Source organism: Vigna unguiculata, chromosome 2, assembly GCF_037176805.1.
Source record: "Vigna unguiculata cultivar grain cowpea cultivar isolate G323 ecotype 2 chromosome 2, ASM3717680v1, whole genome shotgun sequence".
NCBI classification, from domain to species: Eukaryota; Viridiplantae; Streptophyta; class Magnoliopsida; order Fabales; family Fabaceae; genus Vigna; species Vigna unguiculata.
The window spans coordinates 26,010,139-26,023,400 of NC_140793.1; the positions used below are offsets into that span (position 1 = coordinate 26,010,139).

Below are 13,262 nucleotides of genomic sequence, written 5' to 3' on the forward strand. Positions count from 1 at the left end.
GGCGCGAAGGAGACTTACCTGGTGTGATGATTGGGTGATAACCCCTTGAGGCCAAACTCTGCAGAGTTTGGGAATCATACACGGTGCAAGCCACCAAGAGGTCCGATGTTAATTGCATATATCCATATAATTGAGTCTAGAACTGAATGGCGTGTGAGTATTGGAATGTTCCTGTGTGAATTTGTGATAATTGATTGTTATTATGTTCTTACCCTAATGTAACCTTCTTTAAATCATTATTAGCTTACCCTTGCTTTCTGTGTTTTTGTCTCGTCTTGTATGTTTCCTTTTGCGATGATCACCTTAATGGTGTGAGCATATATGGTTGCAATGTCAGAGGCACTTCTGGAGGATGAGGAGCCATCGTTTTAGGTGGGAGCTTTAGTGGTGGTCAATTTAGGTACATTTTTATTAGTTTAGTGTAAGTGTATAAGTAATATATTTTTATAGTCATAACTTTTGTAAGACTGTATTAATATATTGTGTACACTGAATTACCTGTTTTGAAACTATGATGAAACTTCCTATTTTTATTAGTCTTAAGCTGCTAAAAATTGGGATATTACATGCAGACTGCGGAAATATTTAATTTATAATTTATTTTTAATTTTTTAAAGATATAATAGTCTTTACAGTCAAACTTGGAAGTGCAAGAAGAAAAATTCGGGGTGCAGTAAGAAAAACCCTTCTACTATTAGATTCTATCTTTGCCCAAACGATCCAACCCTAAAATCAATAAGGTCATTTCTTCCTGCACACCCATAAATTCTCATATTCCCATTTTAGCGTTTATTAAAAATTTACTAAAAATCCTAATAATTTAAGACATCTCCTCCTTCTCCTTCATCTTCACATGTCGGGTGCAGCTTCTCCCTCCCTCCATCTCCATGGCCGCAACTGCATCGCCAGCTTCGTGTGTGAGCATTGTGGGAATGCGAGGTTTGTGTCGTGCGAAAATTGCAGTGAGAGTTGGAAGGTGTTTGACGAGGATAAAGGGTGCTTGAAGAGATGTTTGGAATTCAACAAAAAATGGAGTTCTTGAGGGACATGGAAGTGGTGCAGGTGCCACCTTTCTCTTCATTAAAGAAGACAACATCGTCGTGATGACTGCATGTACTGGATTATTTGCTCTGGAACACTATAATATTTATATAATTTGCTCTCCACAATCATTCCCAACTAACTGTGAGATGAACACGAAGGTTTCCAGAATATGTGGCACTTGACCCATCGAGGCATCGAGGCACTTGACCTCTCTCACTAGTCTGTCCCAACCTTAAATGCCACCATGTTGTCTTATCTTGCATCGTCTAACTAGTTACACTAGTTACAAACACATGTACGATTATTGTTGAACTATCAAATATGTAAACAATTAATTTCACCTCCTTACCAATTGTAGACTCTCCTTTTAAAATAGTATCTTATTCAATCTTGAATAATAAACTCATAAGATCGAACATACTAATCGAAAAAAATTCACTTGAGCTCTAAAACATACCTCACATCTTGCAGCAACATCTCCTAGATGACTTGCACCTTACAAGACACAAAATTAAGGTGGTTTTGATTTTGTTCATCATGTTAATCCTCTCCTCTAATACAAAAAACGCTAAATGTTCACCTCACCCTTTATTATATACATTCTTATTCTATTAAGATAACTTCCACCTTGATTTCAATAATATTAAGTCATTATGAAGAGAAAAAAAAACTTCTCAAAATCAAACTTGTTGATCGTGTCTAGAATCTTGTATTTCTTGATTGTCTTTCTCATGTCCCCACATAGGGTGCCAATTGTTGGATTCATTCAACAATAACAATAAAAGCACATGAACAAAAATAAATGAAAGCAATTATATTATACCAGAAGATTCTATACACAATATACATTCTATATTAGACGTGTATATATATATATATATATATATATATATATATATATATATATATATATATATATATAACTAAAGAAATAAAATAATAGAAAACTATTAAAAGAATTAAATCAAAATACCATACAATACATAGAGTATCTATCTAAACATAAAAATATTACATTCTTTTTAGGAAATTATCTTTATTACTCTTCGCGCGACAATCATAAATAAATTAGAGTGAAGACATCAAAAGAAACTGCACTCAGTTGCATCTAAAAATAATAAGCGTCTCCTTTTCCCTGCATAGATACGAATCAAAAAACCCAAATTCATGTAAGAATTTGTATGCTACTTATTATAAAAGGATAAATTGGATTTGTTCAGTTTATGTTTGGCTTGATAAGTTAAAAAATATATTCATTTCGATCCCTTAAAATTTGTTTTCTAGGACATATCAAATTACTTCTTTTTTCAGTTTACATATCTAATATTATTTAGTTTAGCTTGTTAAATTTAGCCGATAAAAATAATACTAAATTTTGTAAAATTGGTTAAAAAATTGTAAGGACTAACAAAACGTGGTAAACCTTGAAATTTAAACCGACACTTGTGATATAAGATGTGGTAAGAGAAAGTGATAGTCTTACCTTAATAAGACAACCATCCACTCTAATTTCGGAAACAGAGAACCTTGTTGGCCAACGACACAAGTGCTTCTCTAAGGCAGGGCAAGCGTAAATATCCAATCTTTCCAATCTGTTCCATAATAGGCTGTCTGGAAGGCTCCTCAACTTGCAACAAAAGCCAATAGCTAATTGGCGAAGATAAAGAAGATCATCAAAGAAATCAGGCAAGTATTCTAGATTTGGAAGATTATATAATCTCAACCATTGCAGGCCGGTCATGGCTTGTATAGCCTCATCCAAACCTTTCAGCTCTCTGCATCTTTCAATTTGTAATTTCTTCAAAAAAGGACTCAACACCCATCTCGGGAAACGCCCACCTGGGTATGCTGTTACCGTCAAACTCACAAGCTCTTGGGTATCAGGTTGAAGCACTTCAACAATCTTCTCAACATTTTCTCCTAATTTCGTCTCTTCATTTCTGTCCCATGACAACCTCAACTCCTTCAATCTCTTCCTTGACATTTTCGCTTCCATCGCATCCTTTACACTCACTCTTCCGAGATGCTTCATCTCAAGATCTCCTTTCAGCCTCATTCCTCCCAATTCTTCCAAAAGGAACCCTCTTTCGTTGCCAACAAAGAAGGAAGTTAAACTCTTCAGGGAAAACAACTTCCCCATGTGAGGAGGCAAGCTTGATAGTTTGTGGCAACCCTTAAAAGATAGCTTTTCAAGACATCTTAACTCTATCAACCTGTCGGGCAACTTCTGGAGATGTTTACAGTAATCTAATTTCAAGATTTGCAAATTCCACAGTTTACACAGGAATTCTGGAAGAGTTTTGAAGTCACTCTTGGAAACATTCAAGTACCTTAAATGCTTCAAATCTCCGATTGAAGGTGACAATTCTCCTTTTAGTCGTAACTGAAGCACCCGCAAATATTGACATTTCAATACATTAGGAGAAATTTGATCACTGTATTGATTTGGTATTAGATAAGTCCTCAAAGATTTTATTTGCTGCAACCCAATTGAATTCAATTCAATTCTCCGTCTATAATCTGAGAGATGGCTGATAGCAGACGAATAAGTTACTCTAGAGTCACCTATCACACATTCTATATCTTTTGCAACAAATCAATAAAGCTACTGTCACCTGTTAAGCATTGTACATCTTGTGCAACTAAGCGTGCAAGTTTCCTAACATGATAGTGCATCCTGAAACCTGTATTGTTGCCAAATTCATCTGTCTCAATATCTTCAAAAAAGGATCTCTTATGTAATTCATTCCACACATCATCACCAGCATCCTCAGCATCTAACCTTCCATCAGATGAAATGAATCCGTTAGCCATCCAAAGTTCAATTAAATATGGTTTCCTTATTGTTTCAACACTAGAAAATATTGAACAATAAGTAAAGCACTTTTTGAGTCTTATTGGTAGGTTCAAATAACTTAGTGTCATGGCACATTTTACAGAGTCATGAACTTGTGGTGAATTCCAAATGTTGCTTCTCATGACATTGAGCCACTGTTTTCTCTCTCTGGTGGAGTGTAGAAGAGCACCTATTAGTTTTGCCGCAAGAGGCTCTCCCCTACACTTTTGTACTATCTCCCTTCCTATTGCCTCAAGATGAAATGGTATTTCCTCATTTGATTCAAAGACTTGTTGTTTAAACAGTTTCCACGAATCATCGACAGACAGCACTGATAATTTATGATGAATCTCTCCATCCCACTTTCTTCCATACATCGGACTAGGAGTGGTGATACTAGGAGTGGTGATCAAAATGGAAGAACCTTTTTTCCCACAAGCCAATTCTGATTTCAACCTCTGCCAGTCAACATCTACGGAATCCCGATACCAATTGAAATCCAACACAATCAAATATCTTTTTCCGTGGAGAAGACATTGAAGTTTTTTTTGTATTGTGTCTAGATCCAAGTCCTCACAGTCACACCCAATAGCTGCTTCCAAGATAGCTTCTATAATTCTCTTAAAATTGAAATCTAAAATCCTACGCACCCAAATTCTCAACTCAAAGTGGTCAACTACCCCCGGATGATTGAAGATGAGTTTGGCAAATGTTGTTTTTCCAATTCCTTTTGGCCCTTCAATTCTATAGACCGATAAAACATCCATAAATTCATAATGATTACTAATCAAATTCATTAAAATTCTATTTTTATCCTCTTCTCTTCCGTAGACTCGTGGTTCACAGAAGAAAGAGGTAGTTCGGCCCCCCTCAATGACTTCGATTCTTCTCCCAGCAATCATTATCCTACCAGTCTCAATCAAATCAAACTTTTCTTCTTTTTCTTCGAGAATTTCTATTAATTTCTCACTTATCCTTTTCACTCTCTTAGCAATTTTGTAGACAAAAACAATATGCTTGGGATGAAAAGAGGACAAGCTAGAGCACTGTACCTTATCTGATACAAAACCTTTGACCCCACGGTACTCCGACCTCAGTGCTTCATAGTCGCACTCATCAATTATGTCATCCACCATTTTAGCAGCATGTTTATCTTTTGCATCCAATTTCTAATTTCAATGTTTGAAAATTGTTTCTCCTCAGCATCTTCAAGCAAAGGCTTGATAGTAGAGAACATGACAGCAAGCCTCCTCAGATCTTGATTAAAACTCAGAAATGGTTTCAACTGCTTTTGGATGAGTGTGTTCAAATTGTGAAGCACAGATTCAACCACAAACTCTGTCATAATGTAACTCTGGAAGATGAAAATTTGAGAGGGATTGAATGAAGAAGCAACAAGGAGAAATGTTGTGTGGGCTTAACAAGGACAAAAGGTTGCCGAATATGGCAAGGAATAATTTGTAAGCAAGGCAATTAGATTTCTTAAGTAACAAGGCTGGGATCAGTTGTGAAGCAATGTTGGAGTGGTTTCTTCATGCTTAAGGCAGCAAGGTTTCTCACCATCAAATCTTCATGTTGACAATCATGGTTTTGTTGTATAAATAATAAAAAAATAATAATCGATTTAACTCTTATATAAATAAATTACAGAAAGGAAAAATAAACTACCAGGTTTAAAATAATCTTTGCAACTTTGTAGGTACATAATTTTTGGTGAGTGTTATTAGTGTACATGTTATCTATTTTAAAATCATCAGATTGAAGAGGGGTACACTTCTAATAATATTGTATAAATAATCGAAAATGGGTGATGATTTTGGAGAGAGAACGTAGAGTCCTCACTACTCCACAGATTACATAAATTTAAATAATAATATTTTGACTCACTTTTTTTATTCTAATACATCATTTTAATCACTTTTCAATTATCTATTTTGTGTTTTTTTAGTAGAGTAATGTGATAACTTAATGGTGAATCAAAAAAATAAAGTGAATAAAAAAAAGTGTGTTAAAATATCACTATCCTATAAAAATATTGATCTATATTTTTTTTCTTCAACATAAATATATTATATCAATTAATTATATTTTATTTTAAATTATTTTTATAACTAGGAATAAAATTGTAATCTCTTATTTTTATCAATTAAATATATTTTTTAATATATCAATCACAATATACACAAACTTTCATCTCAATTCCATTCAGATTACATTTTTCCTTTAATCCATACAACATCGTTTTTACTCCTCTTTTCTCTTAAATCCACTCTTCCAAATCCGTTGTCAAATCTAAAGAGAGCCTAAGAGACTATGCTTTCAGCTTAGTAATTGAAATTTAATTTTAATTTTAATTTATAATTTGAGATTTTATTTTTTACATTAAATCATTGATAATATAAATATATTAATATATAATTACATTTATTTTACCATACCAATCAAATCTATTACAAACAATTTTTTTTTCTAAATAATCTCACTTTTATTTTTATTTTTATTTTTCACTCCATGAAATCCATTTCTTCTTAATATATGCTTTACCAAATAAGTCACAATAATAAAATAGTAATGAAAATGTCACGTTTCGCTTACGTCTCAAAAAAAATTTGAGATGAATGGATAATATTTACTTTAATATATGAATAATATTAACTTTAAATTTTTAATATAAATATATTTTTAAATTATAACTATACTTTTATTAATTGTGATATAATTTTTTTTAGAATCATTAGTAATGCCCTTATCTTACAAGATAAAATTAATAAAATTATTACATATATTTTAAAGTTTTAAAATTAGTAATTAGAAATTATATAAAATATAAATAATAGTCATTATTTTATAACCCTTACATATTTTTAAAATAATATATACAATTTTATTTTTTCAAATTGTATTAATATTTTATAAGAACATTGAAAATAACTAAATTGAGTTTCAATATTTTATTATTAAAATACAAAATTTATAAATAAAATAATTATTTAGTTGAATTTAATTTTATAAAAGTCAACATCTCCCTAAGAATGACCTTCTTTTTTTTTAGATTTTCTCTGATTAACCAATTCATCTTTCTGAAGATAAAAATTCATCATATGAGTTTTGACTTAGAATACGATAATTATGTCTAATTAGAATTTGTAAAGTAAGTTCATCTTTTACCTTTTTTTAAGTTGTTTTTAAAAGTTTTGCATGCATGTGTTATAAAGATCGGTCACATGTGGCTAGAAAGAGTTTATGATGAATTATTTGTGTAGAAGTAAAAGAGTATGTTTAAATCATTTATTTTTTTTGTGTATTTGTGTTTGTGTGTCTGCATCTTTGTGTATTTGTATATCTTTGTGGTTGTATATCTCAGTGTTGTGTTTGTGTGTTTTTATATCTTTGTGTTTGTCTATTTGTATGACTATGTACACGTTAAAATATTTTCTTTAGCATAATGGTCATTTGACATAAGTATTATAAAAGTTGTTATTTATATGTATTAGAATTACGAAAGAAATTTGTGTATAAATATTTTTATTTATAAAAATATTAAATGACTTATTGAATTGAATTATATGCTAAACATAATTTAGAATTATTATATATTATTTTTATTTTGTTAGTTAATTGTTTTTTATCTTCAACATTAAATTAACTACAGTTATGAGAAAAGAAAATAAAAATAGTAAAAAGGATCAAATATCTGAAATTAAAAAAAAACTTTTTGGAGAAGCTAATGCTAAACATGATTCTATAGCAGAGACAAGTTTGAATTTATTTTAACGAAATGCATTAGTTTTTATAGAATTCCTTTTATCTTATCCTAAAATGAGCTTATAAATTTTGTATATACATATAAGAAGTCACTTCTGTTTGGAGGGTGAAGCATTTAGGACAACTTCTTCCTGTACCTCCATAATTTCAGTTTATACTCCTATAAGTGTTTGTAATGTAAATTTTGTATTTTTGAACGTGTAATTTACAATGATTTTTTATTATACTTTTAAAATGTATAATCTGAAATACACTTATATCTCAAATTATATAGTTCAGATTATATTTTTTTAATTTGTATTCTAAAATATAAAATCTAAAATAAATAAATAAATAATGCTTTCCAAATTATATATACAAAGATTTTTCAGGGTACAAGTTAAAATTATGGAGGTGCACAAAGAAATTGCCCCCATTTAATTTAAACTTCCCATGCTTTTTTTTTTTTTTCCTCATTTGCTCTCTTTTTCTATCTCTACATCGTTCTTCCTCTCCTTCTCTTCTTTCTCCTTTGCAGCAACAGCAATGATGAAAGAAGCTATTGCCGCATAATAGAGGCAATAATGGTGTAGTACAGTAAAGAAAGGTATTTTAATTTTTATATGTCAGTGTGAGGATACAATTAATAAGTGTGGAGGTATAAAAAACTATACCACTTAAGTTTTCCATGAATTGGAATCAATGCCCAAATAAATAAGTACGGTTTCGACTTTTACATTCTATCTTTGCCCAAACGATCCAACCCTAAACTTTCTATTGTACTCTGAACGATTTTTTTAATGGTGCTGTATTATGAATTTGGATAATCTCTTTGTTTATAATAAGAGAAATTCTGTTAAATTGATTTTTTAACTGTTTATTACATATTTTCTATGAAATAAAACAAAAACTAACTACATATTATCCCACACAATTACATACTTTTTTCATTATTTTTAATTTTTTTTATTTTAACTGTAAGATTTAATAATAAATACAATAAAAAAATTGAACAAAACAAAATTCTCGTATTTCATTGTGAATCCAAGTTAGGTATATTATATGATAATTTCGACGACGGTAAATTTTACCAAAAGAGTTGACTGAATAAAAAAAACAGTTCAATGTAAATTGAACAAGGATATTTAGGTTTAGTTTACTACATTTTATTTAGTAACTGAATTCATATTCTGTTTTTATGTTTTGGTAACACGTGTGTTAGAGTTGATAGTATAATTGTATTTGTGTTTGCTGGGATTTAAATTGAAACATTAATTAGTTTTCATCAAACATTATGTTGATATATCTGAAAACCTGTTTTTAATTTAGTTAAAAAAATAAAATTCATTAAAATTTCAGTTACCTTAAAAGCTATGACTGTTTTTGTGTTCAACAGTTCTTTGTTTCGTACTTTAGTTTTGATGCTGGTCTTATTCACTAAAAGAAAATAATCTACTTCTCATAGTTTAAGTACTAGAACAAGGGCTATGCTTGCAAGAGGTGTTTATGCAGTTAGTGAACTTCATTGATTGCATACAAACAGTAAAATCTGCTTTTGACTAGCTTCCCTGTGAACTTTCTTGGAGAACAGTGATTGCTGTCTTCTGTAGTATAAAATCTGATCTTCAACATCTTTCTTGGAAGAACAAAAGTCAATTATCATATGCTAGTCTGTGAAGGATTCTGTTCATCACTTCTTGTTTCTTCTAAATCATAACATTCATAAACCTGAGAGCTTCAGTTTGGAACCGTCAAAGAAGGAGGGAAATGGGGACAGAGAATTCAATCACTATAGTTATCAAGAGCAATCCTAAATTGAATTTGAAAGATCTGCCTTTAATTCACTGATAATACCCTCATTGATTACCATGTCCACATTAAGGACATTCTCATTTCATAATTCTGTGGCCAACATTGGTACATCTAAAGGAATTTCTTCATTAATGTTTGTGGCCAACATTCCTTTCCTAGAAGAAATGGTGTAACATTAATAAGAATATCACAATTGTTTACTGATGAGTCACCATACAGGCCCCATTTGCATGTGCCTTTATTTTATATGGCTCTTTTCTTTTGCCTTTCAGGGTAATTGAGAATTTATTGCAGATTTGATTTGTGGTCCTTGCTAGACAGTATGTTATAATTACTTATTTTTCCTTAATGATTGCAAAAAAAATCCTAAGGTAGGTTTACCTTGTTGTCTATTTTTGGTCCCAATCAGTCGAGATAGACTGTCTGATTTGGGTCTAATCATGACACATGAAGTGATATGCAATATTTTGGATGGTTGAAATGATGGAAACAGTGGGAGCTTTGATTATTACAAATTCTGGCCTATGGGAATTTCGTAAATGAGTTATTATATGGCCTTATTCAAAGGGATAAATATCACAAGAACAATAGTTACATTATGAATGAATATTACAATGGTAATAACTGTTACTGTTATCAAGAATTTCATAGGATTTCATTCTGCATGTTGGTTTCTTTGTTGGTTCTTGACATAGCAGACCCATACATATATGCAGTTATGGACCCATCCTAACTTGATGGATAGAATTTTGGCTTCTTCCCTACATGCTATTGTACTAATAGCGTAAGGTTCAAGACTCAGCCATTAAAATATCAACTAATAATTCATTATAGTTGATTTGAATCGAAATTATATTAGAGACTTTTTTTGATGCAGTTACATTATATTAGAGACTGAGTTGTTGATTCAAAGATTGCTTCTTTCAAGTTCCTATTCGTATAAACAATAAAAGGGTGATGGTTTTGTGACTTCATGCTGTTATATTTTGCACACATAGTCAAAAAGTAACTCTCTTGTATCTGTGATTGAGTTTTTTTAACAGAATGGAGAATCTGAGCCAAACCATTATCAGAATTTCTTGGTTCATAACACTTCAGTTAGAGCAAACCTTTCCTAAAATTCAGATCAGATGTCTGTAATGATCTGTTTTTGTGTTTATTTTCTTCTGCAGTAAAGAATTTTCATTTACTTTTCGATCAGAAAGCTGGACTTGATATGAATGGTACAATTATTGACCCCAACAAAAAATTACTAGAAAGTCAGCATAAATTTCGGAAAACCTCTATGAAAGTGTTTCAAATTTTGTCATGTTTAGTCCAAAGCTGACAATGTTTTTGACGTGCTATCTGTCCTTTGATGCTTGAGCCTAGAAACAAATAATGGAATATTTAAACTCCAATTTGAGCTTTGAGATATAATTTTAACCTGTCTTAAGTGGAAAACAGATATTGCGTGAGGTTTTTCTTGAGGATTATGCACATTATTGGTAAAACCTTTCACGGATATGTTGGTCACCAAGAGCGTCATAAAAAACTTGAATGTTGAAACGAAGATGTGGATGCTGTAACTATATCAATCAGAAAACTCACTTCTAAAAAATTTTTACATTGATTACTCTTCTATTCTTTTTCTTTTCGTGGTGGTGCTATACAAACATGTTACCACAGGAGCATGGTTTTGCAGTTGAGGGTATGATTGGCGATGAAAGAGAAATCTAGGTTGAAACGTGGTGATGAATTTTCATGCCCATGTAAGAATCAACTAGTAGGAACTTCTGACATTCTAGTGGCTATCATATAATACTCTATGAGCCACTATACATGTTTCAGCTTTTCAGTTTGCACCAATCAACTTGCTGATTCTGAAATACTCTGCAATGAAGGGCGCCAGGATTTTGACCTCACTACAGCAGGATTTGCTGAAGCCACCCTTGGCCTTTGTCTCTCTGCCCTCGTTCCCTGCAATTCATTACACTGTTCAGCATCGATGCAAATCAATGATGAGGATAAAAACTTCCAAAATCGGAGATAAAAGTTGTGTCTGCAGCTTAATTTCTAGTAAAATTATGTCTGTCATTGATCATTCATTCGCTTTTCACAGAGTTAAAACATCCAAGCCATGTTTTGCTAAGGATTGCATGACTAATGGCATAAATACATGCATAGTTTGTACAAAAAATATATATTATAGATAACAGTAGAGAGATTCAGCATCTATAGAACCTGTGCCATGTGGGTAGATAGATCAAAATGTTCAGTGGATTCACTATTGGGGTGGACTAAAGAAACAACCTACTAGAATATTCTTCATGGAATAACACTTAATTTAAAGGGAAAAGTGGAGAAGTAGTGTTGACATGAGACATACCTGGTGTGTGGAATCCCCTCCTGTGTGTGGCTCACTGGCTGAACTCTGCTTCTCCGGTTGTGCTGTGTGTGCCTTCTCAACTGTCTCAGCCTGTGGCTTCCTCGTCTTTGCATGCTTCTTTGCTTTCAAAACCTTCATAACCTCTAAAACCAGAAACAGAAGAAGTTCTTAGAATCACATGAAGTGATGAAACCACACAACACAAACACAGAAACCGACCCTTCATCACAAAGATCTGACAGCATCATATATATATATATATATATACCTTGAGTGGTGATGAGCCTGTAGGCATGGCCGAGGTTGAGAGTTTCATTAGGCCGGAGGAGCTTAACTCGGGTGAAACGCACCGTTTTCTGGTCTTGATTCTGGTCCTGTGGTGGCACAGGCAATGGTATTATCAAAGAGACATAGTGACCAGGGTTGGTCCTCATAACCTCACTTGCAGTGACTGGCCAATACAACCTCTCTATCTTCCCACAAGGGTGTTGGATCACAAGCACTGCAGCATCCACAGCTTGGCAATTTCCCATGTGTGAGAGTAGTTTGTGGCAAGAGAGATTGAAGAAGAAGAAGAAGAAGAAAATGGTAGAGATAAGGGAAAATGGATGAATGGATGAATGAATGAATGAATGAAGAGAAGAAGGAAGTGAAGTAAGCAAAGGTCTCTATCTATACAGCTCCTTCTAGCACCCCACAAATATAGTAAAAACAGGTTCTAAGAAACTCTTGGCTCTTTAACCAGCCTCTTCCCAACTAACATGTTATTATTATTTATTATTATGTAGGGTGGTCAATTTAAGCCTAAGATATTTGGCCTTAAATTGCATAGGGGGGCATGACAAAAATATTGTGAAGGTTTTCGTTAATAATTGTGAATCTAGTAAGATAATGTTTGGACATAGTGGTTAATTATTTTAATATTGGGCAACCACTGATTGGCACCGGCACTGGCCTCTAGGAATGCTGCAAATGCCACGTGGAGAGATGAGAAGACGAAGAAAATTGGACGGATATGTTCGGCGATGTCGACGCGGTCAAGGATTAGATTTAAGGTAAGACAAATGCCTCTTACGTATTATCTATATGCTACTACTACATAACCAAAAATCAGAAAATACTAATAATTATTGTAACAATAAAATAAAAATATTATTGGGTACTCAAAGCGTGCGTTTGAACAAGATTCTTTTGAGTGGACGTTGGATAAAGGACACAGCACCATCTTATCCGGGTTTCAGAAACTCGCGTACCTTGTTTGTTTGGTTTCTATAAAATGTGAGCCAAAGAAGAGGTGAAGGTAGAAACTTCTAGGAATTAACATGTTTCAAATTTTCACTAATATTAAATGATATTGCCACATTGCACAACTTTTCTCGAATGCTTCTGAGTCCAATTCAAAGTGTAGCTAGCTTCAAAGTGACCTATAATAATTGATATTGGTTGATTGATGAATGT

The 13,262-nt window shown here is 32.4% G+C and overlaps 1 protein-coding gene, 1 long non-coding RNA gene and 1 pseudogene across 3 annotated transcripts; 1 reads left to right on the forward strand and 2 right to left on the reverse strand.

Annotated features, from left to right (window-relative positions):
- Nucleotides 1-1,997: 1,997 nt before the first annotated feature.
- On the reverse strand, nt 1,998-5,225 carry LOC114172169 (disease resistance protein RGA2-like; annotated as a pseudogene). Its single transcript, XR_014988118.1, has 3 exons — nt 3,660-5,225; nt 2,528-3,609; nt 1,998-2,179 (listed from the first exon to the last, which is right to left on the reverse strand). The product of XR_014988118.1 is annotated as a disease resistance protein RGA2-like (transcript).
- On the forward strand, nt 4,872-5,562 carry LOC146888472 (uncharacterized). Its single transcript, XR_014988134.1, has 2 exons — nt 4,872-4,962; nt 5,084-5,562. It is a non-coding gene; the product is annotated as an uncharacterized LOC146888472 (long non-coding RNA).
- Nucleotides 5,563-10,978: 5,416 nt separating this feature from the next.
- Nucleotides 10,979-12,536, reverse strand: LOC114172009 (D-ribose-binding periplasmic protein). Its single transcript, XM_028056754.2, has 3 exons — nt 12,073-12,536; nt 11,805-11,947; nt 10,979-11,395 (listed from the first exon to the last, which is right to left on the reverse strand). The coding sequence occupies exons 1-3, from the start codon at nt 12,335-12,337 to the stop codon at nt 11,285-11,287; spliced, it is 519 nt and encodes a 172-aa protein (XP_027912555.1). The 5' UTR covers nt 12,338-12,536; the 3' UTR covers nt 10,979-11,284.
- Nucleotides 12,537-13,262: the final 726 nt, after the last annotated feature.